Source organism: Phasianus colchicus, chromosome 16 (assembly GCF_987193195.1).
Source record: "Phasianus colchicus chromosome 16, bPhaCol1.hap1.1, whole genome shotgun sequence".
Lineage (NCBI taxonomy): Eukaryota > Metazoa > Chordata > Aves > Galliformes > Phasianidae > Phasianus > Phasianus colchicus.
Window position 1 is genome coordinate 9,666,039 of NC_143451.1, and position 27,063 is coordinate 9,693,101.

At 50.9% G+C, this 27,063-nt stretch overlaps 1 protein-coding gene across 5 annotated transcripts in view; it reads right to left on the reverse strand.

Annotated features, from left to right (window-relative positions):
* TNRC6A (trinucleotide repeat containing adaptor 6A) overlaps nucleotides 1-15,813 on the reverse strand; it is a 55,926-nt gene extending 40,113 nt beyond the window's left edge. For 2 of the 5 annotated variants that reach the window (XM_090151251.1, XM_090151249.1), the window contains exons 1-2: nucleotides 15,648-15,770; nucleotides 13,881-13,951 (exon numbers count right to left, since the gene is read on the reverse strand). In XM_090151251.1, the coding sequence (XP_090007377.1) occupies nucleotides 13,881-13,951; nucleotides 15,648-15,716 (140 nt within the window). In that variant the 5' untranslated portion in view covers nucleotides 15,717-15,770. Of the gene's footprint in view, nucleotides 1-2,149; nucleotides 2,198-2,892; nucleotides 3,076-13,880; nucleotides 13,952-15,647 lie in introns of those variants that run through there. The other 3 variants (XM_031607006.2, XM_090151248.1, XM_090151250.1) reach the window with 3 other exon arrangements.
* Nucleotides 15,814-27,063: the final 11,250 nt, after the last annotated feature.

Consider the following 27,063-nt stretch of genomic DNA (forward strand, 5'->3'; position numbering starts at 1 on the left):
AGTGCATTTTAGAGAAGATGCTGACCCAATGAAGACCCTTCTATGAAAGGCCACATATGCCGAATTTCTAAACCTGAGGTTAAAAGTCACCACTCTAACTGGATAAGCTATCTGTATTAACAGCTGTAATGCTTATTCTATCACAAACCAATAGTCTAAGCCAATATTCTTACTGAGACTATAAACCAATTTATTTATGAGCATAAACCCCAAAGGGAATTGCAGAACTGACACGAAGCAATGCCAACAACCCACAGAATTTAGACTGTATATACACTCCATAATTTTGCATTAAGACAAAATATAGCACAGGTCAATTTACCTTTCCCAGAAAAAGATATTTGCTCTTTTACAATTGACTAGGTCACTGCAAATTTAATAAGATCACAGATAATGACAGCAGAGAAAGAACGACAGCTATCTGTTGAGTTCTGCAATACTAATGCAATTATCAAGCCAAGCAGAGCAGGCACATTGTGCCAAGCTGTGTTCCCACATGGTAAAAACATTCTCACTAAGAAACCAAATAGAAGACAGTTTTCTGACAATAACTGATATATTAATGTTAAAACAGAAAAAAAAGTTCTGAATATTTTAAATGAGTCAAACAAATACCTGTGTCAGAAAACCGAGAACCATTTCATACCAGAAGTGAACCTTGATCTGCTCCCACTGCCCACAGACACCTCGTTTACACAGCTCTGGTTTACTTTCACCTCTTTACACTATCTATGCTGCCAGTATGACAAAAAAGCTCACAATTAAGTCAACAGATCTTCACATTCTTACGACTAAGACTTAAAACATAATGCATACGATTTTTTTTTTTTTTTTTAATTTATCACCATATCTAAAGAATACGTTTCTGAAATTGCTTCTGGTATCAGCTACGTAGCAAGTGCTATGTACAGAATGATAATGATTTAATTATGTTTTTTATACACTGTTTTGGAATCTTTGGTGGACAGATTACTTAAAAAGTTATAGCTTGATTTACTGTAATTTGCTTACTTAAAAAGTTGTAATTTACTATTCCAGTAAAGCCCGTTTAACAATGACCCTCACATTACTCCGAGCATATGGCTTTTAGTTAATCTTGAAGATTCTAAGTTACATAAATATCATCAATAAAACGAGAAAATTATTCCTACTTAAGCACACTACCAAAAAAAAAAAAAAAACCCAACCAAAGACACACTGACAACAGAGGGAAGCCAATCAGTTTTCACAGTGGAATTGGAAATCAACCTGAAAGTTCAGGACTGATCAATCACAGTAAGCAAGAAAAACACAGGCTACCAGGAGCTGAAACTAGCAATCTATCAGCTACATTCAGGTTTTCAGCGTACTTCAAATGACCCTCATGAAAGTCCCTAAAAGGTCTAATTGAAAAAGAACACACAGAAAGGTAGGACAAGAGTTGAAAACAAAGGGCATATGACAGATATTTGCAAGAATGCGACTGCACCAGAAACAGTGCAAAAGAAATAATTTCTTAAATACAAAAGTGACGTACAACTCACACAAAATTCCCAGTTCAACATAACTCTTTACTGTTAAGTATCTGAAAAGGAGCTGCCCATTCTGTAACATGCTGCAATAAGAACTACACACCAATTAGAAATTCCCTGCCTTTAACTCTTAATGGAGAGAGAGAAGCAAAAACCCAATAGTTACATGGCAGTTTATTTCAGTTTGAAGCCAGCTGGTTTTTTTTCCCCCCAAAACCAGTAATTTCTTGCTTCTCAACAATATTTGCCTGAACTGCATAGGAAAAATAGCAAAATAAACAAAACAAAAAACAAAAAGAAACCCCAAACCTCAGCTTCATTAATTTTTGGAATACTGTTAGGTTCAACTTAGGACAGAATGCCAGATTATTTTTCTCTTCATAAGCGTTCTATCCTATTAAACAAATTCTATTACAGAATCTGACGCCGTATGTAAAAGAAACCACATTAAAAGTGTTCAGCCTATTGAACTAAAATCGCAGAAACGCCTCTATGCAATAGCAGGACATACTTTCAAGTTATAGTTTTATTAAGTCCTTACAATTAGTGTGACATTACAGGCCCAGATCAAACCCACAGTGCATCCAGCCCTCGGCCGACCCGCGCCCTGCACTCAGGAGGGGATTCAAGCATCTTACCTGCTTAGTTTTCTTTCGACTTCTTTGGTAGCTTTAGCTTCCAACTCTCTGGAACAGAAAGCGATGTCGGTTCCCATGTCAACAACAACAACGCGACAGGAAGCAACGACCCAACCCGCGGGGCGCCGAGCCGCGCCCGCAGCGCAGCGCAGAGCAGAGCAGAGCAGCGCAGCACAACGCAGCGCAGCGCAGCACAACGCGCCCCATGGCGGCCGGCAGCGCGGGGGACGCACGGAGCGCCGGGCCGTCAGCCGGGGGCAGCGGGGCACTGCGGGGCACTGCGGGGCGGGAGCGGAGCCCGAGCAGCCTTCCTGCCACGCATCCCGCGCCGAATCGTTCGCAGCGCTTCAAAGGACGCGATTCTGCCGCATCGCTGAAACTTGGGAACCCGGCTCAAACGCAGCCGACAGAATTCCCTGCTCGGCTCCCCCGACCCCCCCTCAGCTCGGGCTGCGAGCGCGGGGCGGGGAGCGGAGCGAACGGCTCGGGGCCGGGAGGGCAAAGCTCAGCCGCGGAGCGCTCCGCCGCGCCTCCTCCCGCGCCCGAGGCCGCTCCCGCCCGCCGGATGGGCCGAGCCCGTCCCCGAGCCCCGCAGCCGGGCGGGGCCGCGCCCGCCGCCCCGAGCCCCCCTTCCCCCGCCGCCGCCTCCCGGCCCCTCCCCTCCCCCGCCCGCCGCCCAGGACCCCGCTGGCGCCTCAGCCCGGCGGCGCCCGCCCTTCCCGCCGCCCGGCCCCGCCCGCTACCTCATGTATGTAAAGTGCTCGGAGTCCGGCCCGGCGTGGCTGCGGCCCGGGCCCGGCGCTGGCGCGGCAGCTCTAGGCGGCCTGGGCCCGGCACTGCGGAGCGGGAGGGCCCGGCAGCTGCTGCTGCAGCACCGCCGCCATTTCCTGCCTCCTAACCCGGCCGGGTCCGGCCCCGCCGCACAGGAAACGAAACCCCGCCCCCGGAAGCGCTTCCGGGTCGCCGCGCTCTCCCAACATGGCGCCGTAGCGACCGCCCTAGCGACGGGGCGGGGTGGCGAAGCGCCCTCGCCTCGGGTCGGGGCCCGGCCCGGACCGAGGCCTCGGCGGTAGATCTCGGCAGCGCTCGTTCCCTTTGAGCAGCTTACCGCTTCGGGTGCGGTGTGTCAGTGCGCTTCTTACTGACCTTGAGAGCACACACCGAGTTCTAAGCGTTCCTTTATGAAACATCCCGTAGAAAAGAACGGCCACATCCCTGAGGATTGCAAGATGACACGCAAATAGGAAGATAACACAGATTTCCACCGATATTTTTCCCTTCGTGTCACGGTTCTTTCTGTTCCTAGGCACTGCTGATTCAGCTCTGCTCTGAATTTTGGGGAAACAGTAACCATGAAGACTGATGGAAAAGTGTTAATGTCTAAGTAACCACCATCAAATAAGATAGTGCTTCTCTTATCCTTCCACAAGCTTCATTAAGTCGAGGGAAGGAACTGAAAAGCACCTAGCGCTCACAAACCTAACTAGGAATCAGTTATGTGAACACATAACGCAAAGAGTAAACAGAGCTTTTCTAACTTCATACACATGCAATAAAGAGAGGAGAACCTATGAGCCACGCTCTTTGTTTTACTGCTCTCGAGTTCAGTAAAAATATCCCATGAATTACTTTGGAGAAACCAAACCAGTCAGAGGACTGACTAGGAATAATGGAAGCGAATTGAGAACAGTGTTCTGAGACAAGGAAGATGAGATCAGACAGAAATCTGCAGTAGGCAGAGGCACTGCTCTGTAGGCAAGGCTGAGGTAGCAGTGGGGTGAGGTCTTAGTAGCCCAAGTACTGCCACTGTGAGCTGCAAAGTTCCTCGAAATGAAATCATTTCATTTTCGCTACCCAAGTCCACAGAATAACTAATGGCAAAGAGGGTTTTATACATATATAATTTTAGCTAGAGCAATCCGAAGTGTTGTTATTGGCATAAATAAGAAGCATATATAAGAGGATGATTTGCAATATCAGTTTTAAACTTGTGAGTCAGCTTAAACAGCATTTACAAACTCTATGTCTGACTTCTGCTTCCAAGTTCCAATGCCTACAGGATAAAATTCTTAGAAAGAGGCAGATGCACCACTCTTAGCAGGCTGCCTAATAAAATGTGAAAACAGATTATACAGTGAATACAAATCATCCTTTTCTTTTTAGAAAAGTTGGACTGGGAAGGCCCTTGTGCCATACCAAATACACTGATGTCATACTTGTAGCTACTACATCTCTGCAAGAAAAAATCGAGATATATTAGCTTTCAATACATTCTGTCTGGCCCCAGTGCTGGGCTGCTTTTGTGCACAGCCAAACTGTCATTCAGACAGCTGCTTGCCGGCATTCCTGCATGTAGTTCTAAAGCACTAGTTAAAAATATCCCAGCAGTCTGAACAGCTACTGTTCAAGGAATAATTGTTATTGTATGTGCCTGCAGTACTGTTCAGGAATTTAATTTTCTTCTAAGCTCCCTTCCACCGTTCACATGGAAATAAGCGTTGTCCTGCTTGCTCTATTATAAGAGCTGCATTGAGAAGTGATTTTGTTAGCACGGGGAAGTCCTTGCTCTCTTCAAGCATCCAGCTTGCAACATCATCACAAACATTTACCTGCTCAGTTTCACCATTCTTATTAATGTTTGTGAAAAAAAAAAAAAAAAAGAATGCCATTTTATGCACCTGAAAAACAAATGGATGCCCTGGACAAATGAGCAATTGTCTCTGAAAATATGCCGCACTATCACCTGCCTTTCTGCCAGCATGAATGGTGTATTTTTCAGCTGAAGCAGATCCTACTTTATTCAAGATGAGCACTTATGACAATGCAGCCTAGCCAGCAAGGTTATTTTTGTCCTCTTCCTAGAGGCTTAATGATAGAGCTTGCATTGCTGTGAGCTGAACATGCACATGCATAAAGTGATAGTATTATTTTTCATGTACTTAAAGGAGCACTGACAGTTAGAAAATAGTTTCTCTGCTTCTATTAATAACTTGGAAGTTAAATTTGGTCTTAATGTTTTGTTTTTTTTTCATGTGGGGAAGTTAGGATTGTCATGTAATTGTGTGCAACTAAAAGCTGCCATTTGCTAGCATCTGGATTCAGCTTCCTCTGGCTGTTCATTCACTGCAGTTCTGTTTTATCTGTCTTTAAAGGGACTGTGCTCGATGTAGGAGGGCTGCTGTTTACTTAGTCCTCAGTTATGAAGGCTAATACATTCATTATGTATTCTTTTCATGTTGTTTTGTTAACTGTATTATGCCTCTTTCAATAAAATTCATAGTCGAGATCTGTAGTTTTCGTTATTATTTTAGATTGTTCCCTAATTTTATTTATGTACATGCTCCTAGCAGCTAGACTGCTGCAGAAAATGCTTCCATTCTGTCTTATAAATATGACAGTTGTTTGTACTGCTGGCCAATCAGCTGCATTAACTAACCCACTACTTATCTCAACATCTCCTCACACCAACCTTGCACTCCTACAGCTTTCACCCTCCCAAGTGGCACTTTATTTCAGCTGTGTTCCTACACTGCTGGGTTACTGCTGGGCACACTGGAGAAATTCAGGCGAGACAACAACGCTTGGATAAGAAGTGTCTTTTCTTCAAAAAGCAGCAGAAGGATGAACTTCATCCCCATCCCACACCAACTGCCTGCATGCCAACAAAACAAAGGTGCTTTGGGATTTGGGAGGCAGCACATCATGTCCTGTTAGCACTGAACTTTGCTGCTTTCCTGATGTGTACATGAACATCTCCAAAGCACCACAGCCATATGTGAAACTAGAAAAAAATGGAAACAACTACTGAAGGGAAAAACCTGCCCTGCCGTCAGGCAGCTGCCAGCAAAGGATTTCTGTTACATTTTCACCACTCAGTAAACATGGCCTTCTGGTCACTGATCCCCACGTATCCTCTCTCAACAGCAGCCGCCATCTGCCCCCTGCCAGCCTGGCATACATCTGGATCCTCCTGTCTTCAGTTCCCCATTAACTTTTTAATTAGGATTTTTACATAATCAGAGTGAGAGAATAAACTGCAAGAGACAGAGGAACACGCTGACTAAAAGCAGTTAAAAAGGAGCTGGCGCCATTTCAGAGCTCCCCTTTCCTCCACCCTCCCCTTTATCTGCGTTTGCTGTGAAGACTTTATGTGAAATGAAGCTTCAGCATGGAGTTCTAAAGCTGACATGTTAGGAAATACTTTCTGCCTAATGTCTGGGGAAAATAAAGCAAGGGGCTCTTTTATAAGTCGACATGAGAAGCACGGGCCTGAGCATGTGGAAAATTTGCCGTCAACAACCCTTTGCTGCTTGTTACATTCAGCATCATTATGCAGAATGAAAAAGGCGTCACAAGCAAACCAGATTGTTTTCAAAATTGCACTTGACTTAAATAATCTAAATGAGCTGATCTGACAGACAAGGGAAAACAGTTTTCTCGCTCACAGAGAGGCTCTGTGCACTGCTCTGTGGAAAGGCTCTTCTTGTTCATGGTAGGGATTTTATTTACAGGATGCATTTTTAGAACTATTTAAAAATAACATGGTAGGAGCTGGTAAGGTGAAAGCCCTGAAGAAGCAGTTCTTGCTCATAAAACAAAGCCTGCCCAGGAGCAGCTTAGTTGAGTCAACCGAACTATTTATGTTACACATCTGGGTCTCCGTAGGATCCTTAATTAGGAGGGGGCAATGCAAACAAGGGAGTTGGAAGGTGCTAACACCAAATGTTCAGCTTGCCTTCTGAGCAGCCCTAGGAAGCAGCTCCCGTGCTGTGCTGCAAGGATCACCACAAAGCAGCCAGCGCCTGCTCATGGGCTGCAGCAGCGAGCAATCATCAGGTCTGTGCTCGTGAAGACAGAATTTGCTGCCGTGCCTCCAGGCTCTCAGTGTCTTTCCAGCATTATCGCTGTGACACAGGGTGATCAGAATGGGGGGAGCGGCCACTTGGGCTTATTAAATGAGGATTTAATCCTACCCTTTAAATCAGCAAAAAATTATAAAAGATAACAAATTTCCCTGTGTTTTAAAGCTAGTCCAACTTGCTTCCCTTGATCTGCACTTGGGAAGGCTGCCAACTGCAAAATGGAATCGCTGAGCCTGATTTTCACTCTGCATCCAGCCAATTACACATCCCCTGGTCTCTTAAGTGGCGCAGTGCAATAGAGGCTTCCAAGCTTTATTTGCCAGGGCTGCACCACACCTCAGAAGAAAATCACACTGAGGGTCCCTTGCATGCTTCCCTCTATGGGAGGGGACATGGGCACGGCATCAGTCCCCAGGCTGTGCCTGTGCTGGAGCCATCTGAGTCATGGCTGGCAGAGTGGCTGCTTTATGGCCGTGGTTTCTGCAATATTTGTTTGTCTGTTTTTACTTTTCCTAAATAAAAAAGCAAATCCAAAAGTAGTGTAGCACTGTTTGGAGAAGAATGCAATGACAAAACAGTGTCCTCTACCACCATTATCGGGAATATGGGGTGAGGAGTGCAGGGAAAAACACGGGCTTTTCCCTGGCCCCATCACTGCTGGGAGCCTAGTGCTGCCCTGATGTCCCCTGCACAGCAGGGTTAGGGCTCACAGGGCCAGTGAGGGGACATTTCAGCAGTCCCACCAGCTGTGGTACTCTTTCCCCAGCAATCTGCCTCTGAGCATCACTGCTTTTGCTCCTGATTTTGTGCACATCAGCTGAGGACACACATCTCTTAGGGATCAGTTTTCAAAGAGCACTAATTTTGAACTGGCCTTAAATCGCTCCTAAGCACATCTGAAAATAGACTTACTTGCTGTGGCCACATATCACTGCAGCACAGTGAGGCTCACAGCATAGAACAGACCCCAGGGTTATACCAGACAGGCAAGGTCTGCTGCTCCGGATTTGCTCTGGCACCTCAGCCTTCTCCATCACCAGGTTCTGCACAAGAATCTAATTCCAAATCTTTGCCAATTGACAAAAATTCCAGCATGTATCTCAAGTATATCATTCTTTTTTGTTTGTCCTGTTTTCATTTACATCTGCAAAAGCTTGTTTGTTATTGTGGTTGTTTGGTTTTTTTTCCCCCTGTGGATTTTTTTTTTTTTTTTTTTTAATAAACTGCCCTTGTTTTTCCCTTTCTGTTCAGTTCTGAGAAGTGCTACAAAGATCACAGATGAAGATTTCCTCCTTCTTCGCTATACTGCAAAACAAACACTTTGCTTAGGGCCAATGTGTTGGTTTTGACAAGTGGACTTCCATTTAGCTGTAAATGCTGTATTTTATAGGATCATAGAATCATAGAATGGCTTGGGTTGAAAAGAACCACAATGATCATCTAGTTTCAACCCCTCTGCTATATGCAGGGTCACCAACCACCAGACCAGGCTCCCCAGAGCCACATCCAGCCCTGAAAATTTTCACATTCATTTTCACAATGAAATGTTCAGTTTTACCTTAATAAGACTATCCGCCTCAAATGGACTGAACCTGAACAACTAAGACTGCTCATGAAGTTGTGGGGCACGTTTGGATAATGCTAGGGCAATCCTGGCTGGTTCCACTTGGGGAATGCAGGATGCTGGTGGGGCAGCGAGCCCCAGGGGAAGCTCTGACTCTCCTGGGAGCCGCAGTCTGGGCTGGTACCGCTGCTACCGCTGGCACCGCACTGCTGGCATCGAACTGCCGGCGCTGTTGGCGTTCCGTTGCACCGCATTGCACTGCTGGCACCACGCTGCCGGCAGCGCTGCCATTGCTTTCTGCTGCCGGATCCCCTCCAGCTCAGCAGCCATCACCGCGTGCCCGGCCTCCCGCTGCCGTTCTCCTCGAGGACGTTCCGGGAGCCCCGGGCGCAGCCACGTCGTGCCCCTCCCGGGGCCCCTTGGCGGACACAGGCGGCCCCGCCGCGGAGCCCCGGCTTGGGGCAGCTCCTGGCCGCCCGCCAGCGCCGCGCTGCACACAAAGGAGCGGAGCGGAGCGGCGGCGCCGTTACCACGGAGACAGCGGCAGAGCAGAGCGCGGAGCGGGGCGGCACCGAGCGGCGGGGGGCGGGCGGGATGCACGCGGATGTACGCGGGATGCACTCAGGATACGTGCACCGGAGGAAGCCCCCTCAGGTGCCAGCTCTGGTGTGCACGGGGAAATAAACGCCCGTTCGCTACACGCAGCAGCAGGGCATCCCTGCAGCACCGCACACCGCCCTGTGCCTCGGATCAAAACCCCACGGCCATCCCTGCAGTCCCGGCAAAGCTCATTTCGCCTTGTTTTAGCTAAAGCTTACGCATCCAGCAGCCGTTGATCGCTCCAATTAATTAGCGGGCAAACAAGTTAATAAAAAAAAAAGGCAGGAGAATGAAGTGACACGACAGGAGGGAAGGCCTTTGAAATAAACGTGTGCCAGTTCTGTTGGCTTTTATTTAATCTGTGGCCCTTTTCATAAAAGAAATAATTACGTTTCCAAACCTCTGTTCCCTGCTCGGAGAGCTGCCTCCTTCCGCATTAATGCTATTTGCATGCGCCATCTCCTCCCACCCTTCAATAATTTACTCCTTCATTTTTTATTCACTCAGTTGTCAGATTCATTTACATACCATATATCTATATTTAACACTGACTTCGCTCGCCTTATTTTAAAAACAGGAAATAGATTTCCCTTCTAATTTAACGGGAAAGACTGCAAAGAGAACATCGCTTACACCGTCGTCAGCTGCTGGGGACGGGGAGCTGCCCCTGCATGGAGCAGCAACACTGAGCCCCACAACCTTCCCTGTCCTCCCCCCATGCCTGCCACGTGCAGAGCAGGGGACCACGGCTGGCACAGACGCTGCCTGACTTCCGCTCGAGCAGTTGCTGTGCTTTGACAGCTCTGCCTTATTAATAGCGTGATGCAATTAGCAGGATTGCTGTTCAAGCTGTCATTAATTGTCACTTTTGCTGCCGGCCGGGTTCCAGCAGGCTGGGATCCCTGCTGCAAATGCATTCAGAGCCACAGGAGCAGACCAGTGCGGGGTACGTGGGATGTGAGGAGCGCACCAGAGCCCTGCTCTGTGGTATGCGTGGCTGTGGTTGTAGTGTGTATGCAGCACATGGCTTTGGCTCCCTGACAGCAGCAACTGGTGGCCTGCAGCAGTCCAAAGCTGCCCTGCTCCGTCCTGTCTGGACCTTGCTCCATGAGCACCTGACCAAAGGGCACGGCCGTGTGTTCCTTGGAAGCACAGCAGTGCAGTGCCAGGAGAGCACATGGCAAGGTCTGGCTGTGTTCACCTGGACAGGCTTAAAACTATGGAAAGCAAACTGTGCCGCAGGCTGTTTGAGAGAGAGGACATGGATCAGGAAGGGCTAAATCAAAGAGTCAGTCACTGAGGGGTGGCTCAGATCCCCCTCGCTCATTTTCTACTTTACTAGAGAAAACACAGAACTGATATCAGACAAATGAGCCCTCTGGACCCAATTTTTCAAGCTAATGAGCTCCCCTCGCAGCTCTTCCACACAGCGGAGACTTCCAGCACCTACCCTTTGCCACAGGCTCTAATGAGCAAAGCCACCACCATCCATCTCAATACCCGTGGAGGGGATGGCCCCTGCCACACTGCTCAGGCTCTGCCCCCACCAGCAGGGTGTGCCCGCATCTCTGGGATGTGCCCACATCATTGGGGTGTGCCCACTGCCATCCCCAGCACAGGACCCACTCCTGCTCTCCAGGTCTCAGCACTTTCATTCAGCTGAGCTGTGTGTCAGCTCAGAATCACCTCCTGTTCCAGGAGGAAATTGCTTTTCATGCCCCCAGGAACCTCTCTGCAGTCTTTGCTGGGAGATTTCAAATGGACCTCAGCGTATTACTAAGATTCTGCCTTGTAATCGTCCTCTGCAGGGCTGAGCAGAGGGAAGAGCAGAGGCTGAGGATGGCTGCAGCACTCACACTGCTCTCCTACCATCATGCTTAAATGAACAGGGATTTTTTTTATTTTATTTTTTTGTAAATTGACAACTAATTTTCTCTTGGGAATAGATCATTAAATTACAGATTACCAATGAAAATTTACAGCATCTGGACAGGAGCCAGAGGGAGGGGCAGAAGCAGCATTCTGTCCATTTTCCCCCCTTTCACTTTTTTCCCCATTCAGTTTGTTGGGGAGCTGCAACCCCAGCCCCAGCTCCAGCCAAAACCTCCCCTGCACCTGGGAGTCACAGCACAGAGATGAGGTCGGGTCGGGATGCTGTGGGGCTGCTCCCACCTTCCCACCCTGCACAGCTGCTGGGGAACAGCGGCTGCACTCAGCACTGCATTTTTCCAGACAAACTCAATTTCTTTGCAGCAGTGAGGCACAATGGAGGCGAGAAGCTGCCTTTTGGGGAGGGGCCGCTTGGGAGCATTACGACTGGGGGCTCAGAGTGAGGAAATGCAGATTTTTTTATTGCTTTGATCATACATAATTTAAATATTCAAACTACTCTGGAATTCATTGAATTATACATGAATTGCACAGGCAGCATTTTTGTTGCTCCTGAAAGGCATTAATTTTTTCCCCCTCTTCCCTCAAAACCTTGTATAACCTTAACATTTGTATTATTATTTTTTTTTTAACCCAATTCAATTGCATCCCGAATCACCCAGAGAACAGCATCTATCCCGCTGAGAGCCACCAAAACACATGCTGCAATGCTGGGGAGCTGCAGGGCTCTGCCACTGTGTGGGGCCAAGAGTGAATGGGGGGTTTGGGCACGGGATAGGAGGGCAGGGAGCACAGCCTCTGCAGAACTGTCCCCTCAGGGAGCTGCCACAGATAGTCATGGGCTGACCCTAATTGGTGGCGCTGCCCTCATCTCTTTGCCTGCACCGCCACTCACCTTGGAGCCACCACTGCTGTCACTGCCACCACGACTGCAGCAGCACCTTCTGCTGGACCTGAGGATGAACACACAGCCCTGCTGCCATGTGCAGGCAAGGAGGTGCTCCGGCCCTCGGTGGAGAGCATGGAGCAGCAGCCTTGTCTGCAGCCTTTCCCTTGTTAGCTCGCTCTTCATTATTCTGCTCTACCCTTTTAATTTCTCTCTAAACTCAACCAGCTATTGCTGTTCAAACTGAAATAATTAATTGGGACAAAATTGCCACTGTAGGAGGAAAGAATGATTAAACCCATCCAGCGGACAATGGGGCAATCATAGCCTAAGCATCTAATTACAGGGTTAGAGAGTGTGGATGTGGGGATAATAACAGGGCCTTTTGTGAACGTGTTGCTGGATGAGCTGGGAGGAGGCTCCGTGCTTGACTTCGCTCCAGGTTCAGTGCATGATTCCTGGAGTAAAGACACAAACGCGGGAATAAAAGATCATTATGGGGCGGATACCCACTGAGGTGTGCTGGGGAAACAGGAGCAGCAGGAAGCAGCAGCCGCTCCCATGGCTCTGTCTGCAGCGTGCAGGACTTGCTTGGGATGCAGGCAGTGATGGGGGAAGGTGAGCAGGGCACGCTCAGTGGTAGGAGCACAGGGAATATGTAATGGAGCACACTGATAGAGCACAATGCACCCGTGCGTGTAGGGGTGTCTGTGCACAGCCACTCCCCAGGAAGAACCACCAGGAGCTGCAAGGAGCACAGTGAGAGCTCCCTCCAGAGCAGCTCCGTGAGTCCTGGGGCAGGGAGGCAGGAGGAAACATGGCAATGGGTCTGACACCGGTTTATGGTCAAGGAGCAAAATAGGCAGCTAAAGGCAGCAGAACGAGGACCTGCAGCACTACATGGGTGGAGACATGCACACTCACAGCCGTCCTGGGGTGCACAGCTCCATGCTGCCCTGAAGCAAGAGCCATCCACCATCTCGAGACAGTCCAAGCAGCCAAAAAACCACAGCTAAATCCTTCATCTGGAGTTCTCCCACCAGGCTCTCACAGGAGCTCAGTCACCACCATGGCACCCCCAGCCCCGCACCCCTCACCCCACGCATTAAAACATACTTAGCAGCCAATCAGGGACCTGTGACTTCCCTTAATAAAGACATTTTTCATCTCCCCAATCTCGATGAGAGCGAGCTTATAGCGGTGTGAAATTGCAGGCGGTCACGGTGTGCTTGTGGTGAGGCTTCCAAAGTATCCAGCAAATGGAGCTCGGGCTGCCCAAAGCATATAAATCTCAGGCAACTCCGAGTCACTTTGAGTAATAGTTCATTTTTTTGATTTAATTTTGACTGTGACCGGAGTTTCTAAAGCCCATCAATGATGGGCTTGTCCTAGAGGAGGGGTGAATCCTGGGAGTTAAATGCAGAATCAGGGAGGCTCCTCCCTGACTCTCAGCCACAGACTGGTGTAGCACTGTTCAGGTTATCCCAGGAAAGATTCCCTCCAGGCTGAGCTCCAGGCAGGGCTGGGGAGGTGGATGGGGATGGTCTCCTCACCGTGACCCACGCACAGTGCTCCAACGTGGGGCAGGGCGCCTGCATTGCCTCGGCACAGTGCAGCACTGACCACTGGGTTACCTCCCTTTGTGCATCCTGGTGCCAAGGAGAGGACCCGGGGATTGGGATGAGTGCTCTGCAGGGCAGCTGGGTGGGAAAACTGCAACTCCAGGGCATGAAGCACTGCTGGAAGGAATTCAACACGAGCAGACAGGACAATACCCGTCCCAGACACAATTATTTGTGTGACTGCCAGAGCAGAGCTACGTCAAAAAGCAAATTAACAGACCCCTGTGACACAGCAGGAAGGAAAGAAATTGCCCAAGTAAAATGCAACCCGGCAGCAACTGCTCAGAAAGAAAAAACACCGCCTTACTGTTTGAATTCTTGCACTGGAGAGTGGAAGGCCTCTTTGTGGCACTTAAAGGGTGATGACTCTTCTTGGACCTATATGAAAACAAGAGATGGGAGAATTTAGCTGTGCCACACTGGGAGCAGAGCCTGAAGCCTGGGAGCTGTGCCCTTGGTGCAGCTCTGTGCCAACTCAGTGCTGGCACTGCCACCATGGCACCACCACCACGGCACCACCACCACGGCACTGCCTGTGGCCCTGGGGCTGCTGTGCTGCTGGGGCTGTGCATGCTGCCTGGCACTGGGCAGTTCCACCCACAGCAGATTTTGCTGCTTGCTCTGAGCCAGCCACCTCCATCCAAGAACAAACACACAACAGAACAGGCCCAGAACTATAATATACACAGCCTAATTAATCACATTACTCATGAAAATATATTGGTATAATTAATAATACAAGGCATCTCTATTGGCCTCTGCGGCGCAGCAAATTATGAGGCAGTAACACTTGGACGCACTGACCTGGATTTCATACATAATCCATCAGGGCAATCCCACCAGATCGGGTCTCCAGAGACACAAACAATGCAACAGTGATAATTAAACAAAAGCGAGATGGACGGAACGGGTGTCACATTAATCACTGCAGTACTGTGGGGAAGGAATGGGACACTGAGCTTGTCTGCATATCTCTACACTTTGGGTATTTTAATGTTATCAGTTCTTGGAAGGCGAAGGCATGTTCAGAGGGAGTACTTTGGTGAGAGGTAGGGGAGGTGAAGAACTGACTGCTAGCAAAATGGGTTTAGTATCCCATTAGTGGGACTGTATCCAGCAGTGCGAAGTAAAAGGTTTGCAGAAAACAGACAAAAATGTTTTCAATGAAGAAGGAAATCTTCTGGTCAAACCAAAAGCACAAAGCAATGAATTTGCTTAATTCAGAAGTCATGGCAAAGGAGATCTGCAGCACGGATGGCAGGGTGTCATCCCCAGGGCTACACCTGGGCTTGGAGGGCTCCTGTCAGAGCTTCATCTTCCAAATTAGTTCAGTCAGGTCTGTCGTTAGTCATCTTTGCTTGAGTCCTCATTTGGAGGCCATTTAAAAGGAATTAGAGAAAATCTCTTCCCTTTCTTCCCATACAATAGAGATTAACTACTGGGACTCGAGAGGCGCTTTCATAGTGATGAAAAGAAGCAAAATGTACCCATAAGCAGAAAGCCCCACACCCTGCACCATGAACCAGGGCTCAAAGACAGCAGGATGTGCTGCTCCTACTGTTCCAACTAAACCCAACCAGGTCAACACAGAGTGATGCAAAAACACAGCTCAGGGTCAATTTGGCGGCGGGTTCTTCAATGTGCACAGCTTTGAGATGCGCAGAGGAACGAACAGCTTTCACTGCAGATGCAGTTCACATTTTCCAATCAACGGGAAGTTCTGCCCAGGTTTCCTTTTTGTGGAGGAGGGGCTTGGCTCCCCTCGAGGCCCATGCAGGCAGGGGGGGCACCGAGCAAATCTTTTCTAATGCCAAACGGTCCAGCACAGCTCATAGCAAAATGGTCGGCAGCAAAACGGGTCCGTGGAAACCTGCAGGCACTGCTGGGTCACAGCCATTCCAACAGTCCCTCCCTCCTCATCCATCCCAGCAGCGTGCACAGGGATGAGCTGCACCCTGTGCCCACATGCTCCCTGTGCCCACTCCCCATGCAGCACAACCTGCAGCTGGGGGACCTTGCTAGAAGCTCATTAATCTTTAATGAAGCATTTGGGTTAATCCAAAAGGTTACTCACCTGGCAGGGGGGAGGGATCCCGATGTGAGTGTTCCTCCAGCTGACCTGCTCCAGCTCTGCCCAGTGCATGGTGACATGGGGACACGGGGATGCCCATGGGGCGCAGGGCACTGCAACCTGCCCGGCCCTGCATCGCCCAGGACGCTGCACACAGCCATGCACACATCCTAAACGAGAGCCACTGCCTCCACCTTCATCCCCAGCAAATTTCTGACTCTGTCAGCCCAAAGGGCAACTGCTCTGGGTTTGGGTTTGGCATCGACTGAGAGAAGTCCTCGGTGCGTTCTGTGCTAAATAACTAAGGTTAATTTGATTTGATGCACCGCTTCATTACCATAAACAGCTCACAGTGTGTCAGTCCTCTGTAATTACAGCTCCCTACAGCCGGCATCATGTTCATTTCCCATCACTGACAGTGTTTCCCTATGATCGCCTCCCAGCTCTGCGCTTCTGCACGAGCTGCCCCATCAGTAATTAGGTGTCATTTATTCTGTAGCTGACGGTTACACTAATTTACAAAAATAAGGGCAAGGATATTAAATTTACTGTCCATCACAACTACATTTGTGTCTGATGGTTTGGGCTCAGCCTGGCTCTGCAGCTCCCAGTGCCAGCAAGGAGAAGGGCACAGCGTGCAATAGGAATGCCCAGGATGCAGGAAGAACAGCAAGAATGCATCAGGAATGTGCGGTACGCCCCAGGAATAGCCAGCACAAGGGGAAAATCCATCAGAGGAGAGGAAAACTCTCAGAGGAGAGGTAATTAAGAGGAACTCACCGCACATAGCAGGAATCCCCAGCATACAAGAGCCCAGTGTGTGCATTCAGTGCTTTGAAATGAATGGGATGGGTGTGTGGGGTCTGAGGGTGAAGCTGTGCCCTGGGATCTGCCTGCTCCTGCTGCAGTACAGTGACCCACAGCCAGAGCCAAGTCCAGTGCCAGTAGCAATGGGGTGCAGGGGCACAGCCCAGGGGCTGCGCAGTGGTTGTGGAGCTGCAGGAGGGCAGTGCCCATGCACTGCAGCACAGAGCTCTTGGGGCTGAAGGTGCTGTTGATTCCTCTTCTTCTTCTTTTTTTTTTTTTTTTAAATTTAATTGAAATATCCATGGAGCCGAACTGATGGTGTTTGCAGTGACTGCTGAATTAGCAGGGTACCAGACTGTGACCATATAAAACACATATTGTTAAAAGGCACTTAGGGCTCCCTCTGAAAGGGTTTGCTGAGCCTTTGTACAAGAACCCAGGGGAAAGCCCTTTATTACCTCTGTGACCGGGTCAATTACTCTAGAACTGAGCAAATTATTTATGAGGTGATCAGCCTATTAAAACATTAACACATCCGTCCCTGTGCTGCTGAGCTGGCTCTGTCCTTATTGCGCTGGGTGTGGGGCTGGGCTTTAATTTGCCGAGAGACTTCTGAGCATCAGAACTCAGCTGTAGCTATTGCCATCAGCATCTCTGCCCTGTAAGTAGCAGTGCGTGCACTGAGGGTGTGTGCTGGGTGAGCTGAGCCTTTGGAAGTGATAAAACATCAAATGTAGGCAATGGATGGGTGGTGAGAACGTACACGGGGTGGGAATGGCTGTCTTAATCTACTACTACAATCTACTACTTCGCTTTTTTAAATGCCTTTTGGCTAGTCATTTCCCTGCATCTGATATTTTATTATCATGTCTTTGATGACATTTCCAGGTACTTACTAAATCAAGATGGAGATGTGCTTTGTGTCGGCTGTCAGATGGGGAACCCAGAGAGCAAAGGGAGCAGATGGGAACGGGTCCTGTCCTGTGCTGGGAGGGGTGGAGCGGGGCTGGGCACGCTGCTGGGCTCAGCACCATGGGACAGGAACAGGATGGGCTTTGGCCACGGGGATTGAAATCCATTCCTACCAATCGCAGTGCTACACACTGGGAAGTCATGGAAGTCACCCTCGCACAAGAGGGCTGGGTGTAAATTCATACGAGCAAAAAGCAAGGAAAAACCCACAGAGAAAACCCTGCACACTGCGCCCAAGCTGAACCTCAGGAACTGGGGCAGAAAGCTCCTCAGTTCTCTGCAATGGACAGGGAGCTGCCGTGAGGAGGGAAAGCAGTTCCCTTGGTGCACTTCAGAGTGTGCCGAGCTCAGCGCCCAGCCGGCACATCCCTACCGCTAACACAGACCCGCAGTGACCCACACAGCACCGGCAGCGGGACGCGGGTGATTGGCAGCCACATTCAGCAGCAGCAGAAATCCCCGTTTTGTTGTTGCTGTGAGATCTTTCGGGATGTCTCTGAAACATATGGCTTCCTTCAGCGGCACAAAGGGGCCAGCGATTACCCAGGAATGCCCCGCGTATTAAATACGGGATCACCGCCGTCACAATGCCGCACCAGCACGGCAATTCATACCCGGCGTCAGCTCAAAGGAGCTTTTGTAGATAATTAGTTCAAGGACAAAAAAAAATTGCTACTAATGCTTAAAACGGAGCGGATGCTCCGCGCGGTGCTATCTCCCGGTACGCGCTCGGCTTATTGTCTCCCCGTATCTCGAGCTGCGCCTGATTAATTTTACTTTTCTCTCCAATTTCTCTGCTGACAATGCGCGGGGAACAAAGGCTCCCGCCTGAACAGGGGCAGTAATTCATCGGCGCCCTCAGAGCCGACGCACAGCTGCCCCTTCCCAGCGCGGCTGCCAGGCACCGGCACCGCGAGCTCTCCGTTCCCATGGTCTCCAGGGAGATGGCGATGGACCTGCATCCTAATGACAGCGCCTGCCACCCTGCAGGACCCTGCAGCCCCTTCCAGGCTGGGGCTGAGTCCCTGGCACTGGGAGAATGGATCCCGTCTGCCCTCGGGGCTGTGTGCTTGCTCGCGTGCTGTGAGCATGGCGGGGGGCAGGCGGGGCACCGGGGCACGGCTGAGCCGTACGGCTCCGGCACTCAGCACCGCGGCGCAGCCCACGCCCCAAACGCTCATCCCGAATGCTTATGGATGGGGAAGGAAAAGAACTAATCCCAGCATCAAGGCAATGAGCTATAGTAGCTGCGGGGGTCCCACAAACCCGGAGCTTTGGGAGCATCGCAATGGAAGCAGAGATGCAGCGACGAGAGCGTAGCGGGGAGTTGGCGGTAGGAAGAGACACCGAGCAACAACCCTTGGTGCGTGGCTCTGCACGAGCAGCAACCTGCAGCACCACGTACCTCGCAGCACCACATACCCTGCAGCACCCCGCAACCTGCAGCACCACGTACTTCGCAGCACCCCACAACCCGCAGCACCCCGCCGCACTCCCGCACCCAGCAGCCCCGTGCCAATGCTGCAGGCATCGAAGCGCCCACACGCACCCTGCATGCTAATGAGCAGCGGCGGGAGAGCTGCGCCAATTAATTGCTGGCAGCAGCAGCGCACTCACCAAATGGGGAGCCGTGGTGCCAAACCAGAGGGCAGAGTCTCGCAGTGCGGTGGTGGCACGAAGCTCCGCGTGCCGCAGGTACGGCTCGGTGACAAAGGGGCAGGTGAAGGAAGCAGACAGACCTGCTCATGTTTTTATATTTAAATTTGTCTTTCTTTCTTTCTTTCTTTTTTTGGAGCTCACGCAGCATTTAGGGTCACACGCCGCCACGTGGCGGGGTCAGGGCGCACGTGAGGAGCCAACCTGCCCCAAAGTGCCACCGCGACCCATCTCGCACCGACCCTCCAAAACTTCGTTGTAAAGATCTAATTTAAAGCGAGCTAACGAAATAATTAATTTTTTGAAGCCGGCTCCTAACCTTTAGAACCAACTCATTTCGGGGGGGTGGGGGTGGGGGGGGTGAAGGGAAGCAGGCGGGGAGCGAAATGCCAAGATTTCGATGAATATTTAATAAACGCTCATGAGCTCGGCAACTTGGAGCCGCGCCAGCGCCATTTGAATGCTGCCCTTTGTTAATAACTAAATTGACGCCTCTGTTGCTATTCGGTGTTTGTGGCTCTATCAAGCTGTAATCTGTCACAGCGCATATGGGGGAAGCACAGCTCGGTGAGTGCCCGGCCCCACAGCGCCCACAGAGCAGCGATGGTACTGCACCGTGTTCCCACCCCTTCAGCTCCACGGGCGCCCGATGTACGCACACATATGTATAGGAACAGACAGAAAACGGAGCAGAACATCCAAAAAAGAACGCTGGGCTCTGTGGTGATGTGTGGGGATGGCCCCATCCCTGCAGTGGAGTCGAAGCACTGCGATGCTGCAGGGTCTCTTGTAGCTGCCCCCACTTCTCAATTAGTTTAACTAATTGGGCAACAGCTCCAATGTAATTCGCTCGGTTCTCCCAAACCATTAATTATTCTGCATTCAGGACAAATACACTTTGCAGTGGCAGTGTGGGCTCATTGGCATTCCCGGCACACGGCAGCGCTGGGAGCGGTGTCTGAGCGGTGCGGGCTGTAATGAAACGCGGCGAGGAAACACTCCATTGGCCACATGCAGGAGCAAAGGAGGAAAAAAAAGGAAAAACAAACCCCATTTCCATTTGGCATGAAATGAGGTACACACAGAGCAGGGAAATGTGGGGCTTCGGAGGCAGAGTGGAGGGTTTTTGGGGGCCCTGGAAGCCCCACATCCTGCTGCCCCACATCCCATGGCAACACAGGATGCTGTCACCCACCATCCCATGACAGATTCCTCCCGGAGGTGCCCATGTCATCCCTGATGGGCTCATGGCACAGCCCCCACTGTGACCTCAGCCCCCCTCAGCCAGTCATCCCCACGTGCACAGCAGCAGCAGGGCTGGCCCCATTGCCACGGCGCGTTCAAGAAAACAGAATACACCAATTAAATACAGCTGATGAAGGGCACCACTGATCTTGTGCCCATGGGGCCAGCATGGCTACCGCACATGTGCTGCAGGCATTTCACAAGTCATCCCAGACCACCGTGCCATCCTCATGCTGGCGGCCACCGAGACCACATGTGAGCTCTCCATGAGGCTGTGAGGCCCCACAACGTGTGCAGCGGCCACCCCAGAGAGCGGCATTGCCAGCCCACGTGTCTCTGCCAGCAGCGCCCCAATGGACGAGCTCCATCCCACACCTACCTGCGGTGCCAGTGGGGGAGGACAGAGCCGGGCGCCCGCTGCTCCACGGGGTCAGGGGGGGCCTCGTGCTCAGCCGGCGCCGCCCCACACGCTGCAACCCGGGCGGGCACCGGGCACCGGCTCATTCGCAGAGGCGAAAGGGAGCGGCCGGCTGCAGCCCTGGCATGTCGAGGAGCTTCTCTTCCCTCTCGGAGGAGACGAAGGAGCGCCCCGGCTTCATCTGTCACCGCGGCGCTGCTGCGAGGCTGCGAAGGCGCTGCGTTATGTCCTTGAGACACAGACCGATGCCATCTGGGCAAAATGCCACGAGATCCCTGGAGACCGGGGAGGATCGCGCTGCCTGCGAGAGCTGCACGGAGCCGAGCACGCCGCTGCGATCAACACATGTTAACTGCTTTGTGGCTGGGGCGAAGCACAGAGCGGCGTGGGGGCACGGTGGGGCTGTTGGCACTGGCTCCGTGGGCAGGGGGCTGTGGGCAGGGGGCTGTGGGTCAGGCAGGAGCCCGCAGCAGCAGCTCAGTGCACTGCTGGCATCACACAGCGCTGCGTGTGCTGTCGTGGGTGAGGAGGCCCTGAGTGGCCCTGATGAGCTGGAGCAGAGGGAACGTCGTGCCCAGGGGTGTCCTGAAGCCACAGGTGCCTCGTGCTCACCCCAATGCTCCCCACTGCTGAGGAGCCATGGACTGGTACGTAGACATGGCAGCCAATGGGCACAGCCACCACTGCCCCAGGGCGTGGATCACAGCAGTGACTCCAGCACAAGCCCCAAGGGGAAGCACAGGTACAGATGGAACAACAGTGCTTTTCCTTGGGGGAAGTGGCAACACCAATTGGGCTTAACCTTTCCCAATCCCTCTGCTGGAACTGAGCATCTAGGGAGCATCGATGGCACCAAGCAGATGTGCCACACATCCCACCTGCTGGCATCCTTCCATAGACATCTGCAGAGAGCCCCTCCTGCACCCAGCTGGCAGTGACCCTTCGTGCTGGGGGGGCCCTGGCTTCCAGCAGCTGAGGTCCCACAAGGAACAACGGTGCTGACAGAGGAATTTTACCCAATCTGTGTGAATGAGAAGTGTTCAGAAGCTGAACGATTTCACTTTTTCTCTGAGGAGCACAGCCCCCCCCTGCTTCTCGTGCTGCTGCTGCAGGTGTGGCACATGGAGGTGTCGCTGGAGCCCAGGAAAGAGCCACAGCATAGAACTAAAATGTACATCTAATTAATTAGTGATAATAATGCATTTCCCTTCCCAGAATGGGCCACTAGCAAAGCTTTTGCTGAAGACAGCAGAGCAAAGCACTTTGTTTCTATTCGTTTTTTAAAAGGAGAAAGCCTCATTTATCTGAGCATGACCCCAAAAGGCAGCAGCTCACTTCGACAGCATCTCCACAGCCACATACCAACGAGATTCAATTATCCAGCAGAACACGTCCCAGAGGCATTCGGATAATTGCAAACATAAGTACAAAATCTGCTGCTAATTATTAAAGAAATACCAAATAAGGAGCCCGGGTGATGGGAGTGTGGGGTCCCCGCACAGCCCAGTGTGCACAGTGAAGCTGTGGGGCTGCTCTCCTTCTGCACCATGAATGCATGGGGCTCACCTGGCCCCCAGCCCCACTGGGCTGCAGTGGGAGGGAGGTGCTGCTGAGGTCGGGACAGGGAGGGCAGGAGCACAGCTGTGGGCTCAGCACTGTGCAGCCCCAAGGCTTGGAAGGGAGCCCGTGTTCAAGGGCTCCTGAAGGGAAAGCAGCTTCCCCGTGACAGCATTTTGGCAAAAAACAGTGTTATTTAAACACAACAGTTTCTTCAGTCAAAGTAAATAATAATTAAGGAAACCCAATTAAAATTAGGAGCTCTCCCAAGTGTTCTCAGAGGCATCAGAGCTCCTCCCAGGACCCAGATCCCAGCTCATCTACCTCCGTGGATTCGAGGTCCCTCCTCAATGTGCCCTATAGGGGACCTCCTAAACGTGCCCTATAGTGGATTCCCTCCCCATCCCAGCATCGTGTGCAGGGAGCAGTGCTAATGCCAGTGGGACACCTCTGTACCTGCATGGCAGCTGTTCTACACGTGTCCCCATTTCCATCCCAGCCTTAAAACAAGGCAGAGCTCTTTCATTGGCAACATTGAGAATTCCATTTTCTCAGACATTCTTTCATCTCAGAGCTTCTCTCCTTCTGTCAGCATCACAATAAAACAACGTAAAATTGTGCTCATTTGGAGGGATGTCCTCAAATAGCCCGGGTGTTTCTGAGACACGCTCAGGTGCAGTGCAGAGCTCAGTGCGGTGCTCCGGGAGGAGAGCCTTCAGCTGCATGGAGCCATTGCTTTGGTTCTCGCAGAGCTCTGATGAAAGCCTCTGCTCTGCAAACTGCAGCCTTCAGGTGTGTGTTTGGACGACTCCATTTATTTTCCTGCAAAAATGTATCATGATGCATCCGCACGGGTGGCAACACTGGAAGCAAAGCAACGCCCATCCTGCCAGCCCCGAGGTCAGGCACACGTACACCATTCTCACACGGCATCATCTTTACCAATCAACAATCAGCAAGCATGGCAAACAATTGTTTGCAGCTGTCATTAGTTGAAAACGAGGCATATCTACATATGCTTAATCCTAATGAGGTGGTCTTGGCAGGGAGCCCCACTCACTGCTACCAAACAACTGCTGTGTGTGCAAAAAGGCAGCCAATGCCCACGTGCACACACACACAGATACACACACGTGGATGGAAGGAACCTGTAAAAGGAGGTTCCAAACGGCTCAGGGGGAGCAGCGTTGGGTGGCCCCCTGCTCTGCAGCCCTGCATTGTGCAGTGCTGGAGCTGAGGCAAATCAAAGCTGAGGGATTCTGCCACTGAATGCATTGCCACCAATTATTCAGCTCTCAAATGAGAGGGCACTGGTGGATTTCAGAGGCATTTCTGTGCAAGGATGAGGAGGGCCCGGAGGGGTGTGAGAGGGCTCATGCCAGCACTGTGCTGGACTGTGGCTTTGAATTGATGGGAAGGAACCCGTACCTGGGGCTCAGCCCCTTGTGCCCAGCACAATTGCAACAACAATCCCAACAACCACTTGCAGTGTCAGTCTCGGAAAAAACAACAGGGCCTTACACACATTATCAGTGTTTCACAGGGCTGCCTCTGCTCGGCAGATGATGCCCACAGTGCCCACAGCTCCACAGTGGGATAACATGGACCCACACAGACATGGACATAGCTGCCGCAGCCCACTGACAGCCAATGGGGCTGGAACCAGCCCTGCATTGCTCCAAACCCCCTACTGAGGTTTATCACATCAGGTCCCAAGCACTCACCTGTTTCCATAGGTTTCTCCTGCTGCAGGGTGCTCTCATACACAACTTCCATTTGAGAGCAAGAATGTGAGCTGCTCACCTGTCCGAGGTCTTTCTGCCACTCCTGCATGTCTTTCCTGGCAGTGGGAATGGGGCAGGATGGGGCCACGGCACTGGCACCTGCAATTGGAATGGCACCGAAATGGGCACATCCCTGCAGGGCCAGACAAGGGCAGGGCAGCATCCCAGGGCAGCTCCATCCTCTCTGCCAGATCCTATGCCCTGGTCCCGTGAAATGCTCCCTGCAACCCCAGCCACCTCAAGGCACCACGGTGCCCTACATGAACCATCTGTGACATGGGGGACAGCTGGGGCCATTCCTACCTGGCCACTCATGTTTGCTGAATGACTTTAACACTCATCAGCCCACCAAAGATGCGGTGAAGCTCCAATTGTTTTGTGCAGCCCCCAGCCAGGCTTGCTGCCCCACATCTCGCTGCTGCTCCTGGGCCCTCCCAGCCCTGCCCAAACCACCATGGGTTACATTGCCCTGTGCCCCCAGGGCAGGCTCTGGGTCCTGCCTTGCCCCCCCAGCTCCTGTCTCAGCAAACCCACTTAATGAGAAACCTCCTTCACCTGCAACGTGCTCCATCAGCAGCTCACCCCATATCCCTCCACCCAGTGGGATTCCTGAGAGCTCCAGGCCTTGATTAGCTCTTCCTTTTAATTAGTCTCAATCAGAGGCGTCACCTCCTTCAACCTTGGGCTGCCTTTGCTTTCTCTCCTGTCCCATTAACACACCCCAGCATTCCCCATCTGCCCTCCCCAGCCCTTGGCACTCCTCTTCCTGTGGGGGGCTGATGTGAGGACACCCCTCTGCCCCTCCTCGCCCACCCACCAGGTCATGGGAACTTGCACCAGAGCATCACCCCAGGCAGCTGTGTCATGCCCTCAGCCCATGCCATGGCCTCAGCAGTGTGTGACATGCCCTGTTGTGCTGCACTGATGCAGGCAGCAGACAGCTAAGCTCTCAGTACAATCATTCTATATTAAATTTGGAAACTTCAGTCAATCCCATTTCAATATAAACCCCAGCCTAATTCAAATGACCCCCACAGCTTGCTAGGCACGAATACAAGCAGCGACATGGCAACCATTTAAATGCTGTGCATTGTGGCATTTAGGTTCAGTCAGGAGCTTATAAAAGTTCAGCAACAAACACAACAACCTGGGAAGACACCGGGTTGTGTACAGAACTGATGATTTTCCTCCTTCCACAGCCAGCAGCTCTTGGCTTGCAGCAATGGGCAGGGCTCACTGCATCCCTGTGCCCTGCGGGGTGAGGGTCGCTACAGACAGGATAGTATGAAGGCATCACAGACATGAAGCACTCCATCACTGAGGAAGAATAAAGCCTTACAGTACACCACTTACTTTGATGTTTCCCATCAGAACACACAGCCAACGCAAACAACTGACAAAACCTCCACTCTCTACATAATCGCACCTAAAAAATCATTTCGAATCAGGAAAACACAACTGGCAGAAAACTCAGCTAACAGCCCCTATCCCAGTGCCATGTTATGCTACCAGCAATGCTCTGAGCTCGCCTCGCCCTCAGCACAGCAGCTCTGCAGGCAGGACCCAGCCCGGCCATCCTCACTGACATCAGCATGGAAGTCAGCCCTGATCCCCTCCCCGTGCCATAACACTCCTGCCAGAAGCCAGAACTCCTCCCATCACTGCATGTCTCACATCTCCCTGTTCCCAAGTTATGTTGAGAACCTGGGCTGTTGCTCAGATTGGGCAGTTTTCTGCTGTCCAGTTACACTTTGATTTGCAAACTGCCTTTTTTCCTGGAGTTTTGTTACCACTCAGTATGTTCCAACTGCGTTCTGGCAAATTCAGTCTAAACTGAAGACAGAAAATGAGTTCTATGAGTCTAAGGGTTCTCTGAGGACACTGGCATAAGGATCTGCAGCAGTTTCACGGAACAGATCACACTCACCTTCAGCAGGTGACAAAGAAGGAATATATTAAATTTAGCCAGTGAGTAACACCAGATTCTCATGCCTGAAAACAATTAAAGCTTATTTTGCTCTGTAAATAAGCCTTCCTGTTCTGTGACTAGAACTATACTTCACCACAAGTCACATACATTCCAGATGTATTTACCCTCAGACCCAGAGAACACTTTGGCTACCCCCCTTCACAGTGCTGCAGAAATCCAGTCTGAAAAGTTCTTACCGTGACTGCAGTAACAAACACCCATTCAGGACTGAGCAAAGTGCATCTTGAGCACCTTCAGCTCAGAAGAATAAAGCTTGGGAAAAAAAGTAATCATAGGAAATTCCATGCACAGTCAATTAAATTCACAGCAGACTGGAAAATCATCAGTTATGCTGCTAGAGAGCTCTGCAAAGAGGAGAGTTTAACAGAGCATTAAGACAGGCACTGACTGCAGCTTTCTCAGCAGGTTACATACAAATACAGCATTCTGCCTGTTTTCATGGAGCTATTCCAGAAAGAAACTTGCACATAAGTTTACTAATTATTCTGAACCTTAGTAAGAAAGCATATTAACACCTCCCAACTCATCACATAGACCTATTTTTGTATTTCGTTAGGCCAAAGCACGTTCCCAGCCACTGAGCAGTGCTCAGTGCATCTTCTGCTCTCAATAGGCTCATCCTGAGCCCAGAGAATGCAAAGGGACACTCTGAGATTGCCTTCACATCCCACACAGTTGGCGTTTAAGTTGGGGAAATGAGTTTGCTGGAGCACAAACAGTAAATGCTAGATGAGCGCATTTAATAACATTTAATAACATAGACTTTATTTTTCTTCTGGAATGTAAATATTTGGGTGGCTTCCTCTGAACGCCTGCTTCACCTTGCGCAGAAAACACTTGAAATCCACCAAGAATGCCTTGGCATGCACAGGTGCAAAGCACTAATTCTGGTTTGTTACTGTTCTAACCATCAGAAGGAAAGGATGCTCCATATCTAAGCTGAGTCACTCGACTGAAAAGCAAAAGGAAGAATGATTTTACTGTCTTTGT